General features: G+C 38.6%; 1 protein-coding gene across 1 annotated transcript in view; it reads right to left on the bottom strand.

Annotated features, from left to right (window-relative positions):
- abcc8 (ATP-binding cassette, sub-family C (CFTR/MRP), member 8) overlaps positions 1 to 27,988 on the bottom strand; it is a 56,038-nt gene that overhangs the window by 9,093 nt on the left and 18,957 nt on the right. The window contains exons 10-27 of the mRNA XM_072385497.1: positions 23,783 to 23,917; positions 23,311 to 23,473; positions 21,639 to 21,679; positions 21,061 to 21,206; positions 19,516 to 19,630; positions 19,143 to 19,262; positions 17,643 to 17,715; positions 17,439 to 17,544; positions 13,365 to 13,397; positions 10,036 to 10,074; positions 9,570 to 9,668; positions 7,149 to 7,233; positions 6,731 to 6,811; positions 4,985 to 5,122; positions 4,682 to 4,807; positions 4,362 to 4,458; positions 2,824 to 3,071; positions 460 to 626 (exon numbers count right to left, since the gene is read on the bottom strand). Of these exons, the coding sequence (XP_072241598.1) occupies positions 460 to 626; positions 2,824 to 3,071; positions 4,362 to 4,458; positions 4,682 to 4,807; positions 4,985 to 5,122; positions 6,731 to 6,811; positions 7,149 to 7,233; positions 9,570 to 9,668; positions 10,036 to 10,074; positions 13,365 to 13,397; positions 17,439 to 17,544; positions 17,643 to 17,715; positions 19,143 to 19,262; positions 19,516 to 19,630; positions 21,061 to 21,206; positions 21,639 to 21,679; positions 23,311 to 23,473; positions 23,783 to 23,917 (2,012 nt within the window). The remainder of the gene's footprint in view (positions 1 to 459; positions 627 to 2,823; positions 3,072 to 4,361; positions 4,459 to 4,681; positions 4,808 to 4,984; positions 5,123 to 6,730; positions 6,812 to 7,148; positions 7,234 to 9,569; positions 9,669 to 10,035; positions 10,075 to 13,364; positions 13,398 to 17,438; positions 17,545 to 17,642; positions 17,716 to 19,142; positions 19,263 to 19,515; positions 19,631 to 21,060; positions 21,207 to 21,638; positions 21,680 to 23,310; positions 23,474 to 23,782; positions 23,918 to 27,988) is intronic.

The following is a 27,988-nucleotide window of genomic DNA, read 5'->3' as shown; positions in this document are numbered from 1 at the left end:
GTTTATTCAATCTATTCTTTGGTTATATGATGAATCTTAATCTGATCAATTATTTCATTTAAAGATTTATTTATCTTCTGGATTATATTCTCTGTGCATTTGTACATTTCAGAGATTTACTTTACACAATGAAACAACGATATTAAACTAATTCTGAACGCAAACTCTTTGGAAGCAGCTGGTTCAGTTAGAATTTTTTCATCTGAAATATATCTGTTTATTTTCATGATAATCTGTTATGTGCTTGTTCAGGCAAGTGTTGCCTCGTGGGTTTGTGTGAGGAAAGCAGATGGTGCTGTGAGTAATGAAGCTAAAGCACGCTGCTTTTAACTGTGTCCTCATGTAAATTATGTATTTAAGCTCTCGCACTCAGAGAGAACATCAGCCAGCTAGCTTCTTTCTCACTTCCTGTTTTCACCTGTCATGAGGCAGCACACACTCTCAAACTGAGCGACGTACCTCATGGGGGCCAGTATGATCTTATTGAGCAGGTTGTGGTGGAGCCCTTTGGCCACTCTGAGGCCTGTCCACTCCACAGCCACGGAGGTGGCGAGGCAGAGGACGATGCCCAGGCAGCACAGCATGCTGAACACAGAGAGATACCACGAGTGACTGAATCCACAGTCCTACAGCACACAGAGAAACAGGGTTTTTTAAGGACATGGCTGCAACACTTTGTGTGTGTGTGTTTCAGGAGGTACCACTTAGTTTGCTTGTACTGTAATTATAAGCATAATTACTCTGAGGCTGGTTAAAGATTAGCTGTCGGACTTGTTTAAAGCCAGTGAAGCTCTCAAAGCTGAGCTGGCAACTTTAGAACAAACACAAAAAGGCAGCGCTCATGATGTTCTGCTGGTGTCCAGTTTTCAAGTTTAACTCATCACTCTTTTCACTTTGCTTCATGTGTTTCTGTTTCAAGCTTTTTTTTGTCGGCATAAATTTGTCCATAATGTCTGTAATGTTCTAATTCAATCATGGCACTTCAGCAAGAAATTCTTTAGATCACATTACATTTTAGACATCAGGCAAAGTAATCAGGTAAAAAATAGAAAGATGACAGGTCTTCTTGCACGTGGATTACAGTAAAAGGATAATAATAACAATATTAAGGACTGAACCATTCTTACATGTAGTAATGGAGTAACATTTGAGAGAAATTTAACTCTTTTAAGGGACTATCAAAGCCAAGCCAGCAGTAGCAAGAATTACCTTTTTATTACCCATTTTAAATAAAATATCAGTTAAATCAATAAAAAAAAAAGACCTCCTTGTTGTTCATCACAATTGAAGAAAATCCTGCGATCTGGTTCTTTGCTTTTCAGTATCAGATAACATAAAACTAATTAATGGTCCATTGTAAGTGTGTTAACAGTGAAGTGATTCAGCAGTTTTACCTTGTCCGGCTGTGCTGTCACACAGTTGTGTGACATTTATATGAAGTGTGTGTTTGATGACCAAACAGGACTTCTGAGTGTCCCCACATGGATTTGTCCACAGCACAGATAAGATAAACCTGATGGAAGGACTCTGAAGCTCAGCCAAACAAGATGAGCGACAATCTATGCACACTTAGTTGTGTTTGCAGTGTGTGTGTAAAATATGACCGCTGTGCTTGTGTTCTGCAGTGCCTTTCAGACTGCTGCCCTCATCTCCAGCTGACTTTATGGCTTTCACATGACCGCATGAAATATGATCTCGCATTTCACTTTACAGAACAAACACACACACACACAGGGCAAAGACACACACATAAATTACTATTGATAAATGCGTTGCTTTACTGGCCCCGGAGCGCGAAATCCTACCAACAGCCGGTGTGACCTATGACTATAAATGACGGTGCCCTGTGTACTGTACCATATTTATACTGAAGCATATGTGTTTATCAGCTTTCTCTGAATGTGCATCTGTTTTCTATGTATGTGCTTAGCAACCATATCAAAGATGAGGGCACCGAGTGAGTCCTGTTTATAGCAGAATATAGTTCAAGGAAATATATATAAATAGCAAATCTCATGCACATCAGCTTTAAGTCGTATCAGCTGTGATGTTTTACTCTCATTTAAGAAATTCTGAGTTTACTCCTGTTGTTCAATTGTGCATCCACATAGATTTAAGCACTGCACTTTTACATTTATCCTTAAGCTCAGTCCTCTTTTGTGCTCTTGTCCAAACATCCTTTTATAAAATGCATCTGTTTTAAATGCTGCTTTCTACAGATAAGCTGTGGTAGCTGCTGCTTTAGGATGAGGGTGAACGCTCCACCTGGAGTTGACATGCCGGTGTTTGTGGTTTAGGTCAGTTCTGCTGAACTGAGATTCATCAGTTAAAGAAAAAATTTAAAAGAACAAAAGAAGAGAAAGAAAGGTTGAGATGATTTCCCTAAAAGAAGATCTGCTATCTTTACACTTCCTAAGCAGTCAGTAGTGACAAAAATGTTTGGAATGGTTCGACATTGAATGGTTGCAAAAAATCCAAATGGGAGCTGTTCTCCTCTTGTTTTTACAACATACAAGCTCATATTGTTAAATCTGACAACATTGTGGATTCCTATTCAGATAGATGTGCATCTAACATGTAACAGAAGTCTTGCTGAATGACTGAAGTGTAAAATTCTCGAAATCTTGCGAGAGATGAGTTGTTGCATGAAGACAACAGTGTGAACTCACACTCACACGTCAGTCCTCACAACTGGGATGAGTTAAGCAGTCGTTTGGTATTTGGCTGAAAAAACTATTGATTGATGGAAACAGGAACAAAAGAGCTGTTTGGACAGAAAATCATGAATCATCTCGTTAAAAAAAAAGCCGTTAAGCCTCTCACCTTTACAAGGGTACAGTTGTGAGCCGTTGCATCTAACTTGGCCGCAATGACGTGCGACGTCCAGTGCGCCAGCCAGTAGTCGATGGCAACCATGAGGGAGTGCTTAAGGAGCTGTGAGAGGAGGAGCAGGGTGAGGAGGAGGAGCCCGGCAGAGGACAGGTAGGTGCTGCAGGAACGCCAGGGGATGGTGGCTCGCTGACGCATCACCTGTGACATGTTGTCATCGTCTTCGCTTTCCACTGATTCCTCTGAGATCAAAACATGGATGAGACTAAATGTTAAACAGGGTGAGATTTGCTTCACCTTGACCCTGAAGTGTTTATTTCTGTATTTACCTGAGCTGTCAGCTGATATAACTCACTGCTTACACACTCTCTGACAGATCTCTTCAGATGTTTCTACTCTTACTTTTCCTTGTTATAATCAAATTTTTCTTTATCCTTTTTGGTCACATCTCTAAGATATTTTCCTCCTCATCAGTCTGACAAACTATTACAAGTACTGGACAGAGAAGAAGAAAACAAGTGTTCCAAAGAAGACAATTATACAGACTACAATAGCTCGGCTGTACAACTCAAAGCAGACGCTCATTCTCGTGAGGGGTGGGAAGTTAATGTGAATGACCTCTGACCTCCTCCCCATGCCTGATCTCCGGGAAATATAACACATTGCATCATGCAGCAAGCTTTGGCGTGTGAGGCTGCATGTGAGCGTCTGGTAGGCTCAGACATGCTGGAGGCAGAGAAGAAGCAGGAGGATAGAGGAGGAAAAGAAAAGGAGTTAATGACTGGCGGGGCTAAAAAGTCAACTACAACCATCACCTACAATCATGCTTGCATCAGGTAGCCTTTCAGAAGCAGGAGCGAGAAATGTTCAGGGGAAAAAGTGATGGAAACAAGTGACTAAATGGGTGATGAGATTTACTGCAATTTACTAGCAGCGTCACAATGCCACAAAGACATTTATTCTGCTTTTTCTTTTCTTTTCACACCATGCTGTCTGACCACACCTGTTCGAGTGAACACGAGGGCAGCACCTGGTGCTGGAGCCATCTCATAAGACCACCCCGGGGTGCCACCAGCACACGGGAGACAACACAGAGCACAGGTAAAACTATGATTTCATTTCACATAAAAAAGGATCATATTAGGTGTATAACCACGGCAGGAGGCTGCTGGATGGAGTGTGGTGATGAGTCTGATCGCTTAGAAAGTCAAAAGAGAAAAGACCGAAAAGAGCAAGCAGGACGGTGCAGGGTACTTAACCACCTTCCAACGTTTGCATAAATAGGCAAGTTGAAACAAAGTCAAGAGTATCTGGACTCACTGAAATCCCTGCAGTCATTACACAGAGTGGAAACACTAAAAATAAGCTTGACGAGTTTAAGCTTTAATGTAACAGATGCTGCTTCTCCAGAAACGCAGCAGGTGAAGGGGAAATGACATCCTGTGTGCGTGTCACCCATACTGAAATCAGAGAAGCAGCGACCGTGGTAATGCACACATTTAGACCAAATTTTCAGCCCTGTCTACTCTCACCTTCCTCATCCTCCTCAGTTCTCACTGCCTCTCTGGAGTACATGGTCCTCCGCAGGTTTTTCCTTTCCAGATCAGTCATACTCGCTTCCACCTTCTCCTGGAGAGGGATGAAGGAATGATCAGTGAGATTAGTTTTTTTCCAAAATAGTAAAGATTACAATCTATTAAGCAAGCACTCATGTAATTTAACTCTCAAACAGAACTGTGCTGGATCATGCACGCCTAACATGAATCCAAAAACTAAAGTTAAGCAAAGCAAACTCTGATCAGATGTACCATTAAAAGCTCATTAACACTTTGCATGAGTGTTCATTAATCACCGTCTCAAACTCTTGGTCCTCTCTGTGCATCAGGGTTTTCCACTGCTCGAAGAGTTGAGGGTCAGAGTTCTGGATGTCCTTCAGAGTCCCTTCAGCCTGAATGGTGCCATCTTTCATGGCAATAATCTGATAACGAACACACAAGTGGAGGAAAGAGATGCAGTCTGTGCTTAGCCGAGACAGAAAAGAAAACGAGCCGAGAATAGGCAGTAACAAAATGTTTTAATTCTAAATGATGAAGCAGCATTACGAAAAAAAGACTCCCTGCTGCGACTGTTAAAGTGTTACACATTTAGATCTTACCCAGTCTGCGTGTGGTAGATACTGAAGTTTGTGTGTGACCAACACCACCATCCTCTTTTCCTCTCTCAGCAGCTTCAGGATGCCGTCCTGCATCAGATGGTCACTCAGGTGGATGTCTAAGGCAGAAAAGGGGTCATCCTAAAAGTATATAAATAGACATTTAAAAACACAAGAAAACAAAAGAAAAACAGAACAAGTTTGAAGTTTGTAATGTCTTCATATATTCACTGCTTCAAAAAGTTCTATCTTGGAGAAAAACACCTTCTTAACCCAAAGGACTCTCCTGATAATACACAGAAAGAGTGATAACTCTAAATCATAACCATCAAACGTGACCGTTTCACCTCTGCCCTAAAGTCCTGGTCAGGATCATCCTTTTAATCAATTCTGTAAAAATCTGAATATTTTGAGACAATATCTAAGTTATAGAACCCCACAAAAAAGGCTTTTATTCACATAAGTGCACTCCAGAGACAACTGATCCTTGAAAGTTAGGCAACAATAGCAGCTTCTTGCACCTCTTTGCTGGTATGTGTTTATTACTATGTGTTGAATCACTTTAAAGTTTGCAGGAAGAATCCTTTTTGCAAAAGCAGATCATAGCACTTCACAAATGTTGGATCTGTGCCTCAGGCTGAAAGACCTTCACCTCAAACTGAGGTTTTTTCCTGCAGGGATCAGATTTCACTCTAATAATGCCTCGGTAATCCTCTAATTTCATTAGTTCTTTGATACTTTCACCACCACCCTTTATTTCCCCATTTTTGCATGTATCCTTTAAATATAAACTACTGTGCTTTATATTTAGACACTAATGTTAGAACCTCCACCATGTTTTACTACAGCAAGCAGCTGAATTTGTTCCCTTTGCCCATAAAATGTTACTTCAGGAAGACTTTGGTTTATCTGTAAAGTCTTTGCAAAGCAAACTTGCATTTTTGAGCATTTTTGTCCTCAGTCTGGTCCTCCCTGGACTTCACTGGAGCTCTGCTGGACTCAGTGAAAGCAGCATGTGTTTTGGACTAACATCTATCACTCGACACTGCTCAATATAAATATATAAATAAACATAAGTTTGATTTACTTTAAGATATTCCAAATTATTTGCTTACAAATGAGAAGCTCCAATAATTCAACAACATTAATCAATCTACTGCTGGTTTCTGAGTCAGTTCAAAGCGTTTTTATACTCGTGTAAAGAGAATAAATAACATATAAGGCTTTCAAACTGGGTGACAAATTAAAGGGAAAACCAACATAAAATGTAAAATGGACCCGAGCGAGCTTTCAGAACAACTTCAATGAACCTCAGCATTGATTTCCAGGAAGACTACTGTGAAGAAATCTACTCTATTGTTCTGAAATATGTTGTCTCATTTGGTGTTTTTAGCACGAAATCAGAAATCTCTCTTCTCCTATTAATGGAGGCATTGCTATCCTCCAATCAGAGTAGAAGTGCTCTGGCCCATTTTCTCTGTCTAGACATCTTATGTATCAGTTTCAACCATTTATTACAGAATTGTTGTTATTCAATGACAGGCAGTACAATCTGTCCGGGTCTGACAGTTTCAATGTGTTCTGCTTGAAGTTTAAGAAGCATGTTGCTATTATTGTCATGCAGGGGAATCAGAAATATAAACTGTCTTTGGTTTACAGTGAATACTGAAAAATCAAAGTTACTACTTAATAAATTAATTAGATTTATTGGGTTTTGATAAATACTTGTAAATGTATTTGTGGACTCACCAGAAAGACCACGTTGGTCTGCTGATACAATGCTCTGGCCACACTGATTCGCTGTTTCTGGCCCCCTGATAGGATGATGCCCTGCACCAGGGGACAGGAAAGTATGTAAACGACAAGATCTCACGACAAAGAAGAATGAGCAGCACAATGGCCCTAGCAAACACTGCCCGTGTGGCACTCGCTCCTTGAGAAATTAAGTGGGTCATGGTTTGTTTCCTGCTTTAGTGGTGAATGAAGAAATCCAACATGACTGTCCTTTGGCGGAGCAAAGACACTCCAGTTCCCGGCACGCAGGAAAATCAAATCCTCGCTTCACAGTAATGATGACAGATGATCCTGAATTATAGTGAACCACCATGGGAAGGACAGCCAGATAAGGAGGATAAATAGGGGGAAAAAACATTGCTGTGATACTGACCCGCTCCCCAATTTCTGTCTGGTCCCCCTGTGGAAGGATGTCGATATCAGGCTGAAGGGAACAGGCTTCGATGACAGCTTTGTATCTAGCAGGCACAAACAGACACAGAATACAGATGAAGACAGTGGCGCCGCTTACTGTTTTCTTGCCAGCCATTAACCAAGAATAACGCAATTATTCAAATGATCTCTCATGTCCCCTGCTGTTATGCATCAAAAATGCAATTTTGTGAAAGTCTCTGAATAAAACCAAAATGAAAGCATTGAAAGGTTTTGCCCAGGGAGGTCAATCTAGTTCACTTCAACATCACAGACCGAATGAAAAAGAAGAGAAATGTAGGAACATATTTGAGATCTCTATCAGTCATCCATTCATGTTATTTTAATCATATTTTATGATTAAATAACATATTTTAACTGCTGGAGTCTTGAGATGTATATAACCCAGAAATATGGTTTGTATATACATGAATAGTTTAGATCAGTAGTGTATTAAGAAATAACTGAGGGTGTGGCCCATGCTTTAAGTGCACAGTCATAGCTTTGCTTCAAATGTAACAACCAGCTAAATCTGTTGCAGCACAGTGTTTAAGCAAAGACTGTCATCTATGACCCCCAGAAAGCTACACTTTAAATCAACAGTCTGTACTGGAAAATAACGTGCCAACAGAAACTGCAGCATGCTAATGTGTTAAGTAATTTAATCAATTCAAATATATTCAGTTCAGTTTTATTAATTTAGTGTCAAACCACAACAAGTGACATTGTGATGCACTTCAAATTATACAACCTAGTTTAAGACCATCCTCGTCCAGTTCTTTGCAACCCATTCATAATCCAATAAAATCTCATCAATTATGATATGTGATACTATTTCTTAAATAAAATCAGTTGCTAGTTGGTTAAGGAATTAGGACTTAACCAACTGGAAAGTTGAGCAGTTGAAGAATATGTTTTAAACTTTTTTAAAATTAAGTATAATTGAACCTCTTGCTGCAAACATTTCAGACATAAAAGCTTTGGGTGCAGTGAACAGGGCAGGTTATGGAAACACCTGCTGCAGCCAAAAGGAAACATGGGCCATCTGGATTTTGCCAGATAAACAGCATGACAGGAGGAAGGAGGTAAGGAGACAGTGGGCTCTATTTTAAAGAACATTTCCACAGCAATAAGGCACAGCGGCACATTAATATTTCATAAATAAAAAAAGAAAGGAAAGAAAAAAAAAGAAAGGAAAAAAATGGTCATTAGTCCTGCAGAAAACTTGCTTTTTGCAGTAATGAAAATTGTGAGTGTGTGTTTCGGTGTGTGATAATAATGATGTTTAGTTTGAATCTTGCTATACAGGCGAGCGCATCGTGTGCTGTGGACTGAGTTAAAGTGGAACTGCTCACCTTAGGTTAAAAACACAATCTGGCTTGAAGGGTTTTTGCTGTCAAGTTAACAACTACCTTCTTTAACTTGATTAACACAGATGCAGTGAAGTGACCACAGGGACAGGGAAGGCTGTTTTTTTCTGTTTTGGTTTAACAACTTGACTCCACGGTAAATAGATTATAATAATTACTTAGCAATAATTAAAAGGGCCTGTCACGGTCACAGGTGTCAAGAAGAAAACACCAAGACAAACAAACAACATTAAATTCACTAATTAATAAACCGAGCCTCCACACATCGGTTTTTATGGTTCTCTCCTAATTTGCACAACCACAAAATGAAGAGATAAGATGAATATTTGCAGTTAAAATATCCTGTTATCCTGTCAACTTATTGAATACACTGTTAAACCAATTTAGTCTCATACAAAAGACTTACAATAGCTAATCTTTTTTGGTGAAAGGGAGGATTCTTTTGAAGCTCACTAAAAAGTATAATTGTTAGCTAGTTTACCACACTCACATCAATAAGAAAATGGACCCAACACAATAGAAAATAAGACAAAAATAAGAAGAAGAATGTCAGTTTTCTCCGCTCTCAGTCCTTGTCTTTATCAGCTTTTTGCATATTTTTGCATGTGCATAGGAGGTCTGAGGTCATATTATGCTTGTTTTGGGGTTTTTCTTCAGTGACTTATACAATAATTTTGTTTATATAAGATGTGCAACGTTAGAAAGCCCCTGAAGAAGTCAGGAAAGACCTGAGTCCTAAACAGCTTGAAATACAAAAAATGGCGATGGATCAGGCTCTTTAAATGTATTCTTGGTTGTGGAGCCTGAGGGTGTTTTTAAACAGACAACCTACACGAGTTTGAATAAGCCGTAGACTGTTGATGTGTGCCACTTTCTATCTAGGTCTAATTTTCTGTCATCTCACTGCTGTTAACGCAGACAATAAAGACCCAGCCTCTCGATGAGTCTGTGTGCAACACTCAACAGCTCGGCGAGGTTTAAACCAGAACAGATATGAGATTATGAGGTCTTACCTTGATTTGATCATTGGCATCTCAAAGGTGATGTTCTCCACTAAAGTGGCGTTCAACAGCCAGGGTTTCTGGGAAGCGTAGGCCACAGCGCCTCTCTTCCTGCCAGATTTTTACAACACACACAGAGTTGTCAAACAGGATGATCTCGCCATGTTTGAATGTTACTGCTTTATGTGTCTTTTGTTTCACACATGGGTTGAATTCAATGAGCTGTTTAATCTCTGAGACACAGGGACTCCACGACCTCAGAAGGTGGAGTTGCATTAAGACGACTCAAGTCCTTTAACAAATGATCTGGGGATCATTAGAGACTGTGTGTATTTGTAAAGTCAATATGTAGCCAAGGGTCAGGGGCAAGTATGTGAGAAGAGGGAATAGATAGTGGATAACAGCGAGCACTGCTGCTCGGCTGTGCTCTAAATGGTGATGTGTATCCATGGAGACGGGCTAGCATGTCTGAGCTCACCTGATGTCTCCGTCACTGGCTGCATCTCTGTCTGTGGGACTGCAGGGGAGATAAAAATACACAAGACACATTAGAGACACAGCTGAAACATTTGGTGGACATTAGATTGTTGGCTTCACAGTACTCCTGAAATGATTAACAAAGAGCAAACACACACACAGCCCAATATCCTCCGTCCTCACTATGGCAATCATGCCAGTGCTCAACAGCCCAAATGCAAACAGGCCAAACACTGCCTTACATGGACAAATCTATCATTAGCTGGGAGCTTATTCTTCCTAAAAATAACACCCACATCTCCCCCTACCCAGTTTGTCTCCATATAGTTTGCTGATACGGAAAGTTGCTTCGGCCCGTTTGACGCATTAAGTTCTGTGATGATCTGAGATCAGTATATCAACACCAGGTCGGAGGGTGTTTGTTGCTGTTTTCTGATGTTCTGCTTGTCCTGTATATGAGTAGCTGCCCACTAACTGTACAGAGAGGCAGACTGCTTGAGATTTCACAGGTTAATTTATGTGTGCATGTACACAAATAATGAAAATGTATAAGAAATGCTGTAAAATGAATGAATATAGTTCTGAAGATGGTGAAAAAAACATGCAGATGAATAATTAAAGGATGAGCTGAAGCCATTAAATACTTTTCTGTTCATCTGATTGACAGATCAGATGAAAAAGTAAATATTTATTAGCTGATCGATTTTAGATTAAAACAATTTCAGCCAAGTTTTGACCCTAATATACCTCAACTTTTAAAGTATCTTAGCTAAAGTTTCAAATAAAATTTTACTTACTATACATAAACACAGCTGCATTTTTTCTTATTAAAATTCTTCTTGCTAAATGTCATCAACTGACACAACTCATAATGCATTTAATATCAATCAGCTTAAGCTAGTAGATGATAAATACAGTTTGTTGCAAAGGAGAATAGACTATTATCAATATGAGATGAATTTGCTGTGGGAGACCAGTTTCCTTTTTCTACTGAAATAACTCACTCTGCTCAACCTGGAGCCTACTGATATGTGAACATTGTTATTAAATAATGAAGATGAGATTAAATGGCTAAAAAGGGTAAATTAAGTTAGACACAATATGACATTATCTGTGTTGAGCAATCAGATCATTTAAAACTGGCTTTATAACTTGTTTTGTGTATCTTTTATAACAACAGTTTGAAATAGTTTTACTCTAATTCGCTGACAAGACATGGAAATACACTTATGTGCGCTCCTGTAATGGTTTTTATCTGACAGCTCTTATTTCTGTGGACACTCAAACAAATCATTATGCTATGAATAGACCATACAAAACAAAGAGCTTCAAGTTGCAAACAAACGTCTGGAACACCAAAAGGACCAAAGTGAGTAGATCCAAGCAAAATGTGAAACATTCGCATTGGACATGAAGACAACTCCATAAAGGAACATAACAACATTACATTTCAGGATATAGTCATGAAATGACTGTTTGACCTTTAAGAGGCAACAATTTCTGCATTTAGAAGTCAGAGGTGATGAATAATGGAGCCACAAAGATGATGACAGTCCATGGTTGAGTCTCAGCCACTGACATTCTCACATAACTTTACTTTTACATAATTTAAGGATTCAGTATTGATTCCCTTGTGCTTTTGGTTACTATGTTGTTGCTGTTTTACACATTACAAACTACTTTGTTAAGATCAGGCATTCAAACTGAAAAGTTAATAACATATAGTGTAAAATATCATTTTCATGACACATGATCCATGATTTTCCGGCACCAATTCAAAGTTTTTTTTCCCTGACTATACAACTTTTTATTACTTTCTCTTCTGATAATGAGCTTCTAAAAGTGGAATAGGAGGAAGAACCTGTCATAATCACACTATTGTCCTTGGTTTCCAGAGGTTAACCAAAGGTCACATCCAGTCTAACGCAAAAAAAGGGCTTAAATCTTCCTTTTTTGTATAAATTATTGTCAGTGACTGAACTATCCCTTAGTTATGCTGGTCTCAGGTTGCTAGGAGCTTGCCATTATGCACTGAGAACCTTGACTCTTCCCTACTAAACTGAAGTGGGAAACCTATGTTTATCACAGCTTTGCACTGTGCTGTAACAACGAAGAACCTGGGGTACCTTTTTTCTATATTTTCTAATGATATATGACACAGTTTGTATGTCCAGTAAGTATGATGATTGTCAAAAATGGTCAAATAATTCTTGATTTTAAGTAGTATTTTTATTTAAAATGCATAACCCTAATATTAATGCAGCAATTGTTCCCAATGAAGCTGCTCTCATTCACACATTTGTGTTCTATTCTTTTAATTGATGCTAAATGCATCAGAAATTGTAACTGAAAATCAGTCCATGAAGAGTATGTCTACCCACGGTCACAAGCACGCCACTCTGCTCTTATAAAATCATGATTTCATAGCCTTAAACCCTTAAATTAAAGACAACATCTGTGCTGGGATTTTGGTAATATTTACACGTACAACGTTCTACCCCAATGTCTTAAAAGTTTCTCACTAAGTCCACAGCATCAGGGCTCCAACATGCTTCAATCAATAACTTGATGCCTCTTAAGTGCGTGTATACTGGGAGAAGGATGGTGGCCAAATTAAATTGGCCAGGCCAAATTCTGATGCATGTAAGCATATCATTGTGAGGTTACAGTTTCAAAGTTACAGTTACCACATAAGCTGCAGCCATTACAATTCACACTGTTTACATACTGGTCTAAAAGTTGTCAATTCTGCATCAGATTTCAATCCGTTACTGCCCCAGAGCAGTTTAAGTGACCGTATCGGACTATTTACAGGCTTCTTTTTTTTTTTTCCGTCAGTTTCAAACTAGATTTCTTTTGGTTCAGTTGGTTCCCCATAGAACGGAGGCATTAGCAAGTGACACAACTCAAGCCAACAAATGTCTCATTGTGAGTGGCATGTAATTCAAGCATGGGTGACAAGTTGATTTTCAAATAGAAACAATGATCCACAGAGTGCTAGAATAGAATAACTTCTCTATATGCATTAGCTAAACTGGTGACAATAATAAACTGTCAACAGAGCTTTTTTAAAACACTGATTCATACCCTGCACTATTGTTTCTGTTCAACAACTCAGTCAAATATCTTCCCTCCCATTAAAAATAGAGCACAGTATACAGTGTGCCGTTTACAGAACAGCAGTGTTGCAGTAATTCAAAAAATATTTTTAGCAAATTTGAGTCAGTCTGAGAGCTCCAGTTGGAAAATGTTCTCTAAGGTCTGACTAAAAATACACGACAGCGTTGGTTCATGTGTTAAAGTGTGGATGTCTATATTTGCAGATCTCACCTTTCGTCCCCCTCAGATTCAAAGCTTGGCAGGCTGCAAAACAATTAAACAAAAAAAATTATATAACATGCATATCGTATTCATATGACACACACACATATATATAGACATATGTATATATATATACATACATATCCATATTATAGACTGGAAAAAGTAAAGAGAAATCTCCCAGAGGTCAAGGGGAATTAATGTAATTTGACACTCATAAACTCTGCTCTTGGTTAATAAATACCCCCCACATGGACAGTGCACACATAACCATTAACACAGCTTTAGGACATGCTCAATATAAGCTGTGGTGTATTTTTAGGTTTCAGTTGACACCTTCCTCAGTCGTCCGGAGAAGGTGACTTCTGTAACGTCAGAGTACAACTGGAAGCGAGGGCTCCAGTTTACCGTAGCAGCTATTAAAGCTCCAGAGAACACAGCTGCTCGGAGGGAAGTGGTGGCTGTCATCTAAGAAGCTCTGATATTTTGCACTTGAACATGTAAACACAGCTGTCACAGTGTAAAAAGAAAAAAATGGGAAACAGAACTTAGACATGTGTTCACATGTTCAGATGTGGAATTAATCCAGTCAGGATGTTTTGAACCAAAGTAGCAATTCAGTAATTTATGGAAATTGGACTTAATCATTCAAATCAATTTTGTGTCTCAGCTTTTCCTCAAAACTTTGCTGTATTAAGCTAAACTGAACTAAACAGCACATAGTTTGCCATAGCTGCATGTCGTGCATAGATTTATTTATTTCCCACAGGAAAATGAATTTAAACAAAAATAATAATATGTAATTAAACAACAATGTACTGGTAAAAAGGAAGAAACAATAAAAGTTAAATTATTTTTTATATTAGCATTCTGTACCATAAAGTTATTTTTAAGTATGACACAGTGATATTTTTAGATAACTGGAAGTGCACAAAGCAGCAATTCACGTACCTTAAGTATTACAATTTTAAATGGCTTTACAGTAACTTTAATGTTGACACAGAAATGTATTAAACACAAAAAGAAGACATGCAAAAACTAAACCAAACTCTCTTCTGAGTCAAACGTCTTTTTATAAATGCATGGCTCACATTTAATTAATTATTTTTCGTTTTTCTACTTTCCTTCCAAAAATAGTTTAGCATCATCGTGAGACATAAAACGGACAAATTCAAATGTCCCAGTTAAAGTATTTTAAACATACATTTGTCACATGTCATCCTAATTAAGCCCTGTGTACAAAAAAGGTGGTGCTGTCTTCAAAGATTGTTCACAAAAATGTGAACCTTGTCATCTGAGTCTGCAACAGTTCTCTGCACTATGTTACAATAACTGAGCTGAAATGAACACTTAGTTGCAGACATGCAGGGAAGACGAACAACCATTTGAATCACTCATCATCCACCTGGGAGAATTTTAGAAAGAGCTCCTACACTGACAAGAGTAGAAGGGGTAAACCAGAGACTCAGAAGTCCTGAAAAAGACTTTTGCACTCATGGGAACCTGCTAAGTTGTTTCTACAAGAGGGACAAAGTGGTAAAACCAGCAAAAAGAAAAGTGAGGAATTAAAGGGGGTTGAGGAGATGTTGCCTCTCTGCATTTTCTGATGTGACAAAGGAGGACTTTAATTTCTGTGAAGTATAAACTCCATCAGTGCAACGTAACAAACACACTGCAATCAACAATTCAGTTCAAGGTGGAGGATAAAGAGTGCGAGTTCACCACAGTACCAGGTGTGGATAGATATGTCATGAGAAACAACCCTTGTAAAGGTGCAGGTTGAAATGCGATAACATTTCTTTAAAACAGCCACAACAGGAAGGCGGGGTTGAGGTGGTTTGGACTGCAACCAACAAGAAGGGATTGTATAGAAGCAGAGTAGGCTCAGGGAGTGGGTTGTCCAGCAATGGTTTGATCCACACCGTCACAATCCCACATGTTGAAATCTAAGATACTGCATTCAACAAATGCTCGCATCTGTGTTGAAGTTTGTTAATAACAAAGAAACATATTGACTGCATAGATTGAAATTCACTGTATGAATGTGAATGACTGCATTACATTTGGCTTTTCAAGTCTACAAACAACATAACTCAATTTAACATTTAGGACAAGATCCTGATAAGAGGTCTGTGCTGGCACTCTGAAGGGGTGAGGGGGTTGTAACAAATGTAAACAAATGTTCTGTGCTTCCTCTCAGAAACAACTCCCCATCCAAATGTACTGTAGTTTTAATGTCCTTGACTGAAACACAGCACAAAAACAAACATGGTGGAAACATAGGGACAAACTCCACTGAATGTGTGTCTCAGTACGTCTGGAGGGTAAAGTTGAGACAACAGCTCCTTAGTCTTTCAGGAACATATGATAGGTGAGAGGCTCTGGCAGCCAGACGGTTATTTAATCCAACCTAAAATCGGAGGAAGTGGCAGCATGAACACAGGTGCAGAAACAGTGAGATTGGCTGCCAAGGACACAGTTGTGATCAACTTTAGAAGAGGCTAAACTTTGCAGACAAATGGAGACTGATAGCAGCAACACTATCCCGGGTTGGTGATGAGATATTCCAGTGCTGGAGTGACTCACCGAATTTATCTAGGAGACATGAGGACTTAATTTAAGCTGAGCTATTTAACATGTGCTCTGCTTCTCTATGGCCAGCAGATTTTGTTTCACTGAAACTTAGAGCAGGCAATTCACATCTGCAGCAAGATTAGGAACTTTTCAAAAACACCCGGCCATAAAAACAATGAAGTACAAGCAACCGAGTCTTCTGAGGCTTCAGCATCTGCTCAGCTGTGTGACATTAACACAAATCATTATAAAAAAGCCAAGGTCACATTTTACACTGTGGATCAACATAGATGTTGCACATCTTGAGCTGCTTGATAAATAGTATCTCCTTTACCTTATTCACAAACATCTGTGGTGAAATATTCTACATTACAATAGGGCTTGTATTTTCATGGACAGTACGACAGTTACCACTTGATGCCTTAATGAATACATTTATCATATATTGCTTTTTGAGATGCCAACAAAATACAAAAGGCTGCGGTAAATATAGCCTGAATCTGATGGAACAGGAACAATTGACAAGGAACAAGGTTCTTCATTGTCTTTTCCTGTGCACAATATGCAATAAACAAAATTAAATCATCAGGTCTCTGTGGTTATAGTGTTAATAAAGAATCATAGATAAGATAGACAGTGATAAAATGAATAAAATAGGTAACTCAAATCAGTAGTGCAGCATTTTGTCATTCCTGAAGCGGTATAAATATAATAAAAGACAGACCCATCCAAATCACAGGACTGACAAAACCATTAGAAAGCAGCACAGCTGCAGAGTAGATAAACTGTCGAAGTATGAGGCAGATGTGAAGAACTGCGGCAGAAATGAGATGATGAGTGGAAGAGAGCCCTTCCTAGGTGTGTTTCTAACTCGCAGCTACAGCAAATCATCTGAGAATTTTTACCAGCAGCAGCTTGGTGAATCTGGGTCAGTGGTGCATAAAAAGATCCCCACATTCTTCTACTCTGCATCTTCCAAGCACAAAAAAATGAGAGCTGCTATCAGCTATATTTAACAACCTACAAATCCATTTATTTTCTTTTGCTGCATCATGGTGCCTGCAAAATGGGTTTTGCCACTAATTGCTCTATCAGGCACTCGGAATTCACCGATGCACAAAAAAAAAAGTATAAATTTCGTATCTGTCACAGACAAATCAATTAGTAGACAAGCTTGAAAAAGCACAAGTCAGAGGACAAGACAAGTTATTCTGGAACAGGAGACACACAAAACATCACATGTTCCTCCAGCATAAGCAATGTAAACTCAATCATTTGAATAAAAAATGGAAGATTCTGAATCAGATATCTGAAATGCTATTCATGCAGCAAATAATCAAGGGTGGGTGTCACAGTAGGCCTGTTTGTGTCCCAATCAGTGATCCTTTGCTGCATGTCAGCCATCTCTTTTTCTGCCTGCTTTTTTGTCCTCTGACAACTGCAAAGAAAGACCACTACAGTCCATAAAAAGATTTATTTTTAAAGAAATTCATATAATGTAAAACTGACTTGTTCCAGGTCACAGTTCCCGACACTCTCTGCATCTCTCCAAGTGCTGCCAGCAGCAGAGAGGACTTTCCGCTGCCCACCTGGCCCACAATCATGGTCAGCTTACCTGAGACATTTGAAGAGAGGGAGGCAATGATATTGTAAGGAAAAACAGGAATAATGTGACAGAGAGGACGCACAGAGGAGAGATTTGCTGATGCTCACCAAATGGAATCTTTATATCCACATTAGAAAGAGTTGGTGGTCCATCTGTCCAGGTGAAATAACCACCAGTTATCTGAAAACATGTCACAGTCTCAGCCACTAGATATGTCAAACAATTATCAACTTCACTCTTTAACAAACACAGTAAACATGTTATTCTTCCAGAGATTAGAGAAAACTGTTGAGTCATTCTTATTCAGGCCATACAGGGGAGGAAGGATATCAAGTGCTGTTAATTTGCACCAGGAATATTCTGAGTGACTTAGTGCAAGTTCACTAAGCAGGCGAAGGACTGCAGGGGATCACGTAAGTCTCGTCTACACCATTTCTGAGTTTATAAGAAATGTGGTAGAGCTGCTCCTCGGCTAATCATTGCAAACTTCTGAATCATGAGAGAGACTCATCACTCCAAGTTAATCAGAGTTGTCTCTGCAGTGTTTAAATGTTGTGTATAATGTTCAGAGCTTTGATGATGACATTTCAAGCCAATTAGTTTAACTTTGAAAATGCTGTAGAAGGGCGGTCATGTTCCACTCAGAGGACATTAAGATCATGCTGTTAAGGAAGATGAAAAAGAGAAAAATACTCCTGCTCTCTGGGGCACTACTTAGGGACTTAAGTGGATAGATAAAGAAGATAAGTAGGGAAGAACAATGATTTGCAAATAATTTAAAACCTATGTTTGGATAATATAATACACAGAGATGATATCACAACTGGGTTGTAGCATCTTGGCTCTGGAGGAGCTTTGAAGGTTCTGAAAAAATTAATTTGCACAAATATAGACACAGAATCAACAAAGTCTGGACAAACTGTATAATATATAAGAATTAGGGCCGGGACTCGATAAAAAAAAAAAATCCAATTAATTAGAGGCTTTGTAATTAATTAATCGAAATTAATCGCATTTTAATCGCATATAAATATTTGACCTGAGAACGGTGAGAAGCAATTTTTTTCACATGGATTTTAGTATAGCGTTGAATAATGACCGAATACATAAGCTTACTGTGCTCTTATCAACTCTTCCATCCATAAGTCCTTCTATTTCTTTATTATTTATTATTCATTTTTATGCCTTTTAATGGACAGGACAGATGAAAAGAGTTAAGTTTTTTAACGCGTTAATTTTGCGTAACTAATTAATCTTAATTAATGCATCAAAGTCCTGGCCCTAATAAGAACATAATAATATCATGCAGTCCAGTTGCAAAATACAACTCAGCATCATTGTTTTTTAAAGATTATTGTCAAACAAAAATATTTAAAGATGGTCAGTGGGACTGATCAAAAACCTGAAGAAAAAATGTGTTTTTCTCCCATCAGGTCATTAAATGTTTTTCTTCTGTCATCTGACATTCCACAAAAGTCACGTTTGAAGCTGCTAAATGCTAAAGCTGCTTCAGTGCTACAGCTTTTATGAAACTATTACCAAGACCAGCTGATACCCGCATCGCTTGAAGACTATTGTGAAGCATAACAGTGGTTTAACGAGTTTACTTTTATACAGATGTTTTGGTCCAGATCGTGGGACGGTCCATCGCCCTCCTTGTCCCCTTGTGAGCTGTAGTTGTTCCAGTCGTCCCTTGGAGGGCGCTTCCGGTTCACCACCTTCAAGGGCTGAAGGAGTCGGGCCAAAGAGGGAAAGGAGGATGAAGGGACAGGTTTAGAGGACGACTGGAGGAGGGTAAAAAAACACCCAACAAAAGGTAAGGATTTATGGTATTAACAGGAAGAGAGTAGGATGGCGGAACGTGACAGCATTGAAAGCTCAATGAGACAGCCTGGACACATCAGAACAGAAGTTATAGTGAATCAGGTGTTTGCCACTCTTGTTGCTACAGTCAATCCAAACAGGTGTGTATGCACTCACCACAGCCTGGTACCTATTTTGGTTGTGATTGCTACTGCCAGAAGTTAATGTTGCTCTGGGCTCCTGCTCATCTCCAATCTCATCGCTTGAGAAAAACTCACTGAGTTTCTGAACACTGCAGAATAAACAGAGAAATCCAAGTTAAAGCTGTATAAAAACTATGTTAACACGACGCAAATACTTTTACTAGTATGAGTGATACTTAATACTGGACTTGATTATACAAAGAGATGTACATGAATCTCAAATGAAGATCACAACATGCTACATCTTCCATTCATGGATTCAGACTGCCTTTCACACAGTCACATATCTCTACATCTATGGATGATTAACTTATCTTTTATTCCCTAATGAGCATCCTTGCTTCTCTTCTGATACATGCCAACTAAATCTGATAACTTAATCTATGCTGAATAGCAAATATCAGCCCAGTCTCAACTGGCTCTGATTTCACAAAGCAAACATTAAATAAGTACAGTAACATTCATCAGGATCCAAACGACTTCAATAGTAACATCCATATGGGGATTGTTGCACAGATCACAAGAACAATCAGCAGCATTTTGTTATGATACTACCTTAAACAGCACAGTTTATTTATTTTGCTAACATCTAATCCTTTTTACTCTTCAAAGATTTTTTTTTACCAAGGTAAAGATAAGCTATAATTATAAATCCATGTTTTTTAAATCATAAAAGCCCAAATTAGGCACCTCTGAGGATCTGAGGCAGCGTGTTAAAACAAGCATGTTCACTACTCCCGACATCAACACGTGGCTTCTTAAAACTGAAGAAAATGATTGAAGACAATCCTGTTGCAATGTTAACAACCAGTTATGTATACTCCAACCTGTGACCATAGCCTAGAGCCACAGCCAAAGAAGATTAGATTTGAAGTGACATCCCCGTCTCACCCGAGCAGCGTTAAGAAGAAACTGAGTTATGTGACATCCTTAGAGAGACTGTTTTATCTGGTAATTGACTTGCTTTTGCTAAAGCTTGTCTATCTTCAATGCATGACTAGTCCCTTCAATTGAAACTGCAAGTGCAAAAATATTGCTAATTCTATAGTTTGTCAGTTTACTTTTGTGTTTTTCTATTTGAAGTGTTTGAAAAAGTGTCTATTAAATTGATGCTGGACTCCCTCAATAAGTGCACATTTGGTGATCTGCACAAACAAATACGCGCCAATATCAAATATATGACTCAGTACAAAGAAAAGCTGTGGAAGAGGTTAAACAGATGAGCAAATTGACAAGATCGGCACTTGATGGAAACCCATCTGGAACTCTTCAGCAGCTGAATCACAATAGATGTGGTTTCCAGAGTTATTGTAAAGCTCGTGGCAGTAACTAATAATTGTTAGCATTAGAGAGAAGTTTACGGAACTGCAGAGAAGTGATGATGTTGGCACATGATTCAATAACACAGCTGATCCATTTGTTGCAGAAAAAGGTCAAGTGCTCCATCTAATTGTGCTTCTTCTTGTCACAACTCTGCTCATTCTCAATAGTTTTTTCTGGGGTTCTGTCAGTTTCTCACCTTACAAGAGCCTTGACAGTGGAGCGCACCACACTGGAGAGGAGGAAGAGGGGGGTAACCAGGATGTGAAAGAGGGACAGAGAGGCAAAGGCCACAGCTGGGGACAGATCAGCATCCTCAGAAATATGGACATGTACCAAAAACGTCTGTGGGATCACAACAACACCCAAAAAAGAACAGCAAAAAAAGCACAATGGACAAGGTTAATTTGAAATACATGAATTTATCTCCTTAGACTGTTAAGTTTTGACTGTCCGACAAGCACTTGTAGGCCAGTTCAAGGTAAAACCTTATTGTCTGTCTGTCATTTCTAATTTTTCATTCCTCAAGTAAACAGTCTTGAAGGACTTCTATTAATACAGGCAGGATTTAGTGTGGTGCTGTCAGAAAGTCTTCTCCTCTGTCGCTGTGAAGCGTCGTCGAACAGTCAGACTGCCTGGCAGTGTCTGCACTGTCCTTTGCACAGTGTAAGAGACAACAGGATGTACTTTCATCTACAATTATAACAAGTTCACGGCTATCCAGCTACCCTGAGGATATGGATGCTTACTTTAAAGGGAATTATTAGAGGAACTCACCGTCAGCACAGCTGCAATAGGAATAGCTGCATTCATGAAAACTGGAAGGAGAAAACACAAACCACAAGAATATGTTAAGGCTTTTCCAGGATTATTCAGTTAGGAGGAAAACAAACGGCATGAAATGAAAAAAGTAAATGTTAACAAAAGAAACTGAAGTTTATATATGTAAACTGACAACTAGATGTAAATAGGATAGCAGATTTACATATTTCCCTGGTTTCAGGCTGTTTGGATTTCAAAAGAATATTTGTTATTCCCTATAATTTATCATTTTTTCTTCCATGTTGGGAATTATGTAGCAGACTGCAAACAATCTGATGTGGCTTGTTGATTTGAATAAGGAAGTGTTCAGGCGATGCAATGTGAGCCTGTAACTATATGTTGATTCATATCAAAACCTAATCATATATCTTTTTATGCCTAACAGAAAACAATTGTGACCAACGGCAAGGTTTAAAGGTACTTGGTTGGATGGGACACAAACTTGGTTCTCTGGCGTGATAAATCTCTGTGTAATACCACCACCCTTCTCCTCCTACCTCCTCATATTTGCTTCCAAACCACTAATATATTTATAATATCACAAAAGTAAGCATGTACTGTTTGCAAAGGAAAAGAGGTGTGTGTTTATGAAACCGTAAGAATTCAGTCATTTCGCGATTTTTGAAGATAAGAAATTACAACCAAGAGATTGTAACAATTTTAGGATTTTTAAAGTCTTTATTAGAAAACTGCTGGGTTTTTCTTTGTGGGTCAACTTAGTTATTCTCATTCTGTGAAACTGCTTTGATCCACAGCTATAAATGTTGATATTTTACAATTTAGGATCAAAATTGTGCCAACATTTTCCTTTGCACTACAAACACCACCAACCTGTTCCTCATCCAACCCACTATTTAAAAAAAAAAATGTGACTTTTAAACCTAATTATATTTTGTTGGCGATGACAAATGAATGGTCAGGGTTAAGAATGAAATAACTCATGTTTGGCTTCAACATTAATAAATATACAGTAACAGGTTGGCATCACCCATGAAGTATTCATGGGATATACAAAGCAACACTTAAAATGAATTATCACCATCTCACAATATTTATGACTTTTTTATTATTATACTGCAATATTTTGGACAAACCCATTAATTTTTTATCTTCTGAGCTTGAAAACAGAAGTTAGGACAAAAACAATGCTATTAAAGGGAAGTAGATAAAATGCTGTGTCCAGGTAATCTTGTAAAATTGTGGAAATTTTTATTGAACTGTCTTAGTTCTTCTTAGTTTGCAGCTATTGATTTCAGATCGTACACAGTCTATATCAGGACCGGAGCCATGCAGACTGTAGCTGCTGTTCATCTAAGATAAAAGTGAAGAAGAAGAAGACAAGCAGAACAGACTGTGGGAAATATATCAGTACTGACTGGCAGTATTGTGATCTGGTGTCTTTGATCATTGGAAATAAATGGAGATGTAATAATTCATTGTAGTAATGCCTGTAAAATGTTAGTTATTGTTGTTATTTTCATTGTTACCTGGAAATGGTGGAGTTAAACTAAACTGTACCTACAGTTGAAAATGTGTTATTGTGATGTGATCTGTTATCTTCTTGTTCGTTGTCATTTTTCATGGACAAATGTAAATTTTCAATCCCAAAAGGATCAAAGTGACATACTGGATATGGATGTGTAAAGAGCAAAGGCCTGCAGGCTGGTGAGCTCTTTACACCGGGTCTCCTCCACACTCTCACGGAAGATATGCTCCCAGGCGTACAGCTTCAGCAACTTGATGCCCCTCAGCAGCTCATTGGTCTTCTTCAGACGCTCACTGGAGTATTCCTGAAAGAAGAAACCGTAATCTGACACTTCAAGGGCACATACCCTACACGAGGGGGATTGCAAGAGAAATCACAAGAGTAATCAAACGAACAGATAGACTCGAAGTAAGTGGATTGGCTATCCCTCTTGGATAAAACCTCTGTCCCTATATTGAAGGGCGTATGGTCATGAAATGGATTTACTGGCTATTCATCCCTCACTTGTTGAACTATTTCAATCTGGAGGACAAACTGTGCAATCTACAGTCAAAAGTATAACTAAGAATAGCTAAAGACAGTCATAAACACTACTGCCAATGACAATACTCACCAGAGTGCTCTTTTGTGTTTGGGACAGCTTTGTGGCCACAAAGTATTGTACAGGAGCTAACAGAGCGATGACAGACGCTCCAATCAAGGCACTGATTCCCAAGAGGTAGTAGAGCAGGATCACTCCCACGATTATCTGAGAGACAAAGACGCACACACATACACACAAAAAAGAAATGTACTGTGTGATGAGAGTAATAAGACTTTTCCAAAGAGGTGTCTTGCATTTACACAACAAATCCCTCTGACCCTTTAGCAACCATATTAATGCACAATGCCCTCTGGGCTCGTGAGATGCTGTGACATCCAGCATGATAAAGCAGCAGCATGCAGGAAAAGAGATGGCATTAAAGCCGTTTGTTCCATGCAGGATACGTGTTTGACAAAGTCAATACAAAGTGAATGTTTACAGCATCTGAAATGAGTTTTCTGTTGACCTGGAATACTGAGCACACAAAGACAGGTTTGCAAGTGAAGAAACACACGCAGTATTGTGGTGATTGTGCAGCTTCCTAAACTCCCTTCAAATGTGAAGGGATGAACCATATTTCAAGTTGTCCATGGCACCTCTTCAACCACTGTAATTGGCATTGCACTGATTGTTTACCAGCTTTAGAAATGAGACAGGAAGCCAGATGAAGATGGATTTGACATGTCATCCTCCATTTCTCAGTCACAGAATAACGTGTGCCGCTGCAGTCAAAGTGTAAGCAGATGGATAAGATTCCCCCCCTCACAAGATACTCTACCAACCCCCACACAGGTTCAGTCAGGTCCTCACATTATAAAAAGCTAATCATAAAAGGTTCACACCACACACACGACCATCTGCTCCTTTACAACTGAAACAATGCTCTCTGACTGCAGCCTTTCGAACCCCACTGACCAGTAAGGAGCCAGATTAGAACTAAGAGGCTCACCAAAGTGAATATCCTGAGGGGAACATGCATGTCTACAAGACATTTTATGGTAATTCAGCCATGATTCTTTCAGATATTTCTCTAAAATTTAAAATGGTAAAGCAAAGGTACAAAAGTTGTTATTTTTTTACAGTTAGGTATATACCTAAAACAGCATATTCTTTAATATTCTGACACTGAATGTATTTATAGCACTCAATTCTAAGGAAATGTTATTTATTTACACAAAGACATGAACTGAATTACGTAGCAGCTCACAAGAACATCTTCACAAGGTTCTTCTCATTTCTCTTATTTTGACTTCCTCCATTCTACAGCATTTAACCCTGATGTCAATCTCAGAAAATTTCTTGAAAGATGTTTCAACCCTGAAATGCACCCACAGGAGAGAAGGGTGAGAAGAAGGGAGGCTTGTGGCATCTCAGATGGGAGGGGCTAAAATTTGAGGAGAGGACTCGAGGATGTACACACTGGGAAAAGAGAGGAGGGGATAGATTGTTGTAAAGCAAACATGTACCTGAAGACAATGAACATAATTGGATTTCTTTTAAATTCTTGTCATTTCACTTGTTGGTTCAGTGTCATGGCTGATGGGGGCGGTTACATGTCAAAACGTGATAAAAGAAGATCATATTATCGGTTTTTCCTACCTGCTTATAAAAAAAAAACCCACATGACTGGTCATATGGTCAGAAATCAAATAAATTGAATTGCACTTAGCAGCCACTGCTCCAGGGTCCTGATATTAATGGGACAGTAACTGTTACACTTTTTCTCCTACGACAAGTCAAAAATATTGCTTCTTCTGGTTCTTAAGACAAAACATACCGAAAGATAAAGAGCCACAGAAGATTTCTGACACATCAGAAACAACAGCTCACTGACACGTCCTAAGAATACAGTAAAGATTGAACACAACAGCTTTATTTGTGGTTTGAGGCAGACAGGTGTGTACAGACGGTGAATACTAATGCTGCTTGACCAGCTGAGATCTCAGCAGTCAAGGCACAGTGTCCTCGAAGGATGTAACCATCCTTTTTCTGAGAATATTCTTTTTAAGATGAGTTTGATTTGCTGCAGTCATAGAAAATGTAGAGAAAAGTCAAATATGGAAGCATTGCTGGCAGTGAGTCTGTTTTTAAACCATTGCCAGATAAAATGTGTCTGAAAATACAAGCTGTCAAAAATGAACATGAAGTTTGTGTTGTTGATCTTTGATCTAAAATGTCAATGGGTTACATCAGACATGAAAACTTTATGTGCTATATGTGTCATTTTGTGCTACAAAAACCCTCCTGGTTGTGTTTTATGCTCATGGACTAATTTCTTTAATCTTTTAGCACTTAAAAAAAGGAAATCTGCACATAAGCCTTTTGATTTAAGAGATAAACATGTCCAAGGTGCAGTGTTCTGTCCATAAGGAGATAAACGTGTTTTTTCTCTAAACAAATTACAAGGTGCCAACAAAAGCCCAAATAAGTCAAGATTGTGTTAAGAATTATGATAATAGATCATTTCTGTAAGATGTAAAGGAAAGATGCTGAAAATGTGTTTGTTCTGCATCAGTTTCACTTTGTCTTAGAGTTCCCCATTTGTTTGTCCACATTTTTAAGGGATAATCATTGTTTGTGCTTGAATTTCAAGCATCTAAAGGGTACCAAAATCATAAAATAGTGTGAATATGTTGCCAGCATCCAACAAATCAAAGCTCCTCACATTTTCCAGCCATCATAGTCACTCTTTCTCAGATTTTATTTCTATTTGCGTTTGCTCGCTCGTTTGTCTGGTATTGTTATTTCTGGTTTTCCAGAACATTCATCTCCACATAAATCTTTTCTTGCACCGAAAATTAACAAATGGAAAAATATGAAGTCACAGCAGGATACACAAATGAGCACTGATTGTAACCGTTTCTATCTCAAGCCAAATTGGATAGAAGAAAAGAGGGAAAAAGACTCAGCAGATAAGTACGACATGAAAAATGAGCTTGTGTAGAGCTTTAAAAGGAATAATGAGAGATAATAACACATATACCAGGTTCCGAGACAGATATTAATTCAGCAGTTTTCCTTTCATGATTCATTTTCAAGAGGAAATACTCGACCTCCAGGTTTGCTGAAATAGTCTTTTCGTTAAATACGACAGTGGTTGTTTTCAGCTCTGATTTGTAGTGTGACATTTCAAAGGGAGACTATCACGTGTTTGCAATCGCTCTGCTGAGTCTTATGGGATTGAACAATCACAGTGCACAGAAAGATGTAAATAATAGAGGGGGCATGCGGGAACAACACAGCTGGCTACAATCCGGTATAAAAACAAATGCTTTCTAACACCTCTGAAACAAAGCAGTGTGCAGTCCAACACATTGGGATGTAATGAGAACAGCCCGAATGAGCAAATGAGAGGATAAATACGATGGCAAAAAGACAGCAAAACAACACATTATTACACCATGCAATGCCTTCATTTATACATTTGCATTAAGAAATGACAAAGTACCAGCCTACATTTGTTAACAGTTATAGATATAACACATAGGGACCATCAAAACTGTGTGAGCTGGGACTGCTTTGTTTCCACCAGCAGCTTTTTGTGCCAATGAATTGTCAAAGGTTCTGAGCCAAATGGCAACAGTTGCTGACACTTAGTCCTACCTTCTGTGTCCTGATTGGTTTTAAATCTGTATGTTGAGGCTCAGCTTTATTCATGACATCAATTATTACAATTTTTGACCAACTAAGAGAAGATTAGACGTGGAAAAGATTTTACTGGGAGGTCGATAATATGTAAGTAATTCTTGGGGTTTTGTCTGTGTTCACAGGACAAAAACATCACCATCAAAATCTTAAAAAGTATACATTTATCCATCCAGTTTTTAGACGAATCAACTATGAAATTGGTACGTTAAGTGAGTTATGCTGAAACTTCGGATTCTCAGTGATACTTGACTCTTTATGTTCATTGCCAGGAGATGTCAAAGAAATAAAAAACAACAAGATATTTTGGCACTTCAAAAATTGTTCTTGGTCTTGAAGAGTTAAAGGTTCAGTTTAGAAGTTTAGGCTCCTTGTCTGTGTTTTGTTTGTGGATGATGCGACACACTGTCCTCCTGAATATTTAACTTGGTTTAATCTCCTTTTCAATAAAACAAACCATGCACAGTCTTCTCTGCTGCAATCTCATATTCCAGCCGCTCTGTAGTGCAGAGACAGCAGATGATGTCAAGAATCTATCAAATCAAAAAGCTTCAAAGCTATCAAAAGCTTTCAAAAGCTTGAAACAACCCA

The sequence above is a fragment of the Leuresthes tenuis genome, unplaced genomic scaffold, assembly GCF_036924035.1.
Source record: "Leuresthes tenuis unplaced genomic scaffold, fLeuTen1.0.hap1 SCAF_5, whole genome shotgun sequence".
Lineage (NCBI taxonomy): Eukaryota > Metazoa > Chordata > Actinopteri > Atheriniformes > Atherinopsidae > Leuresthes > Leuresthes tenuis.
This window is presented reverse-complemented; position numbering and strand designations above follow the sequence as displayed.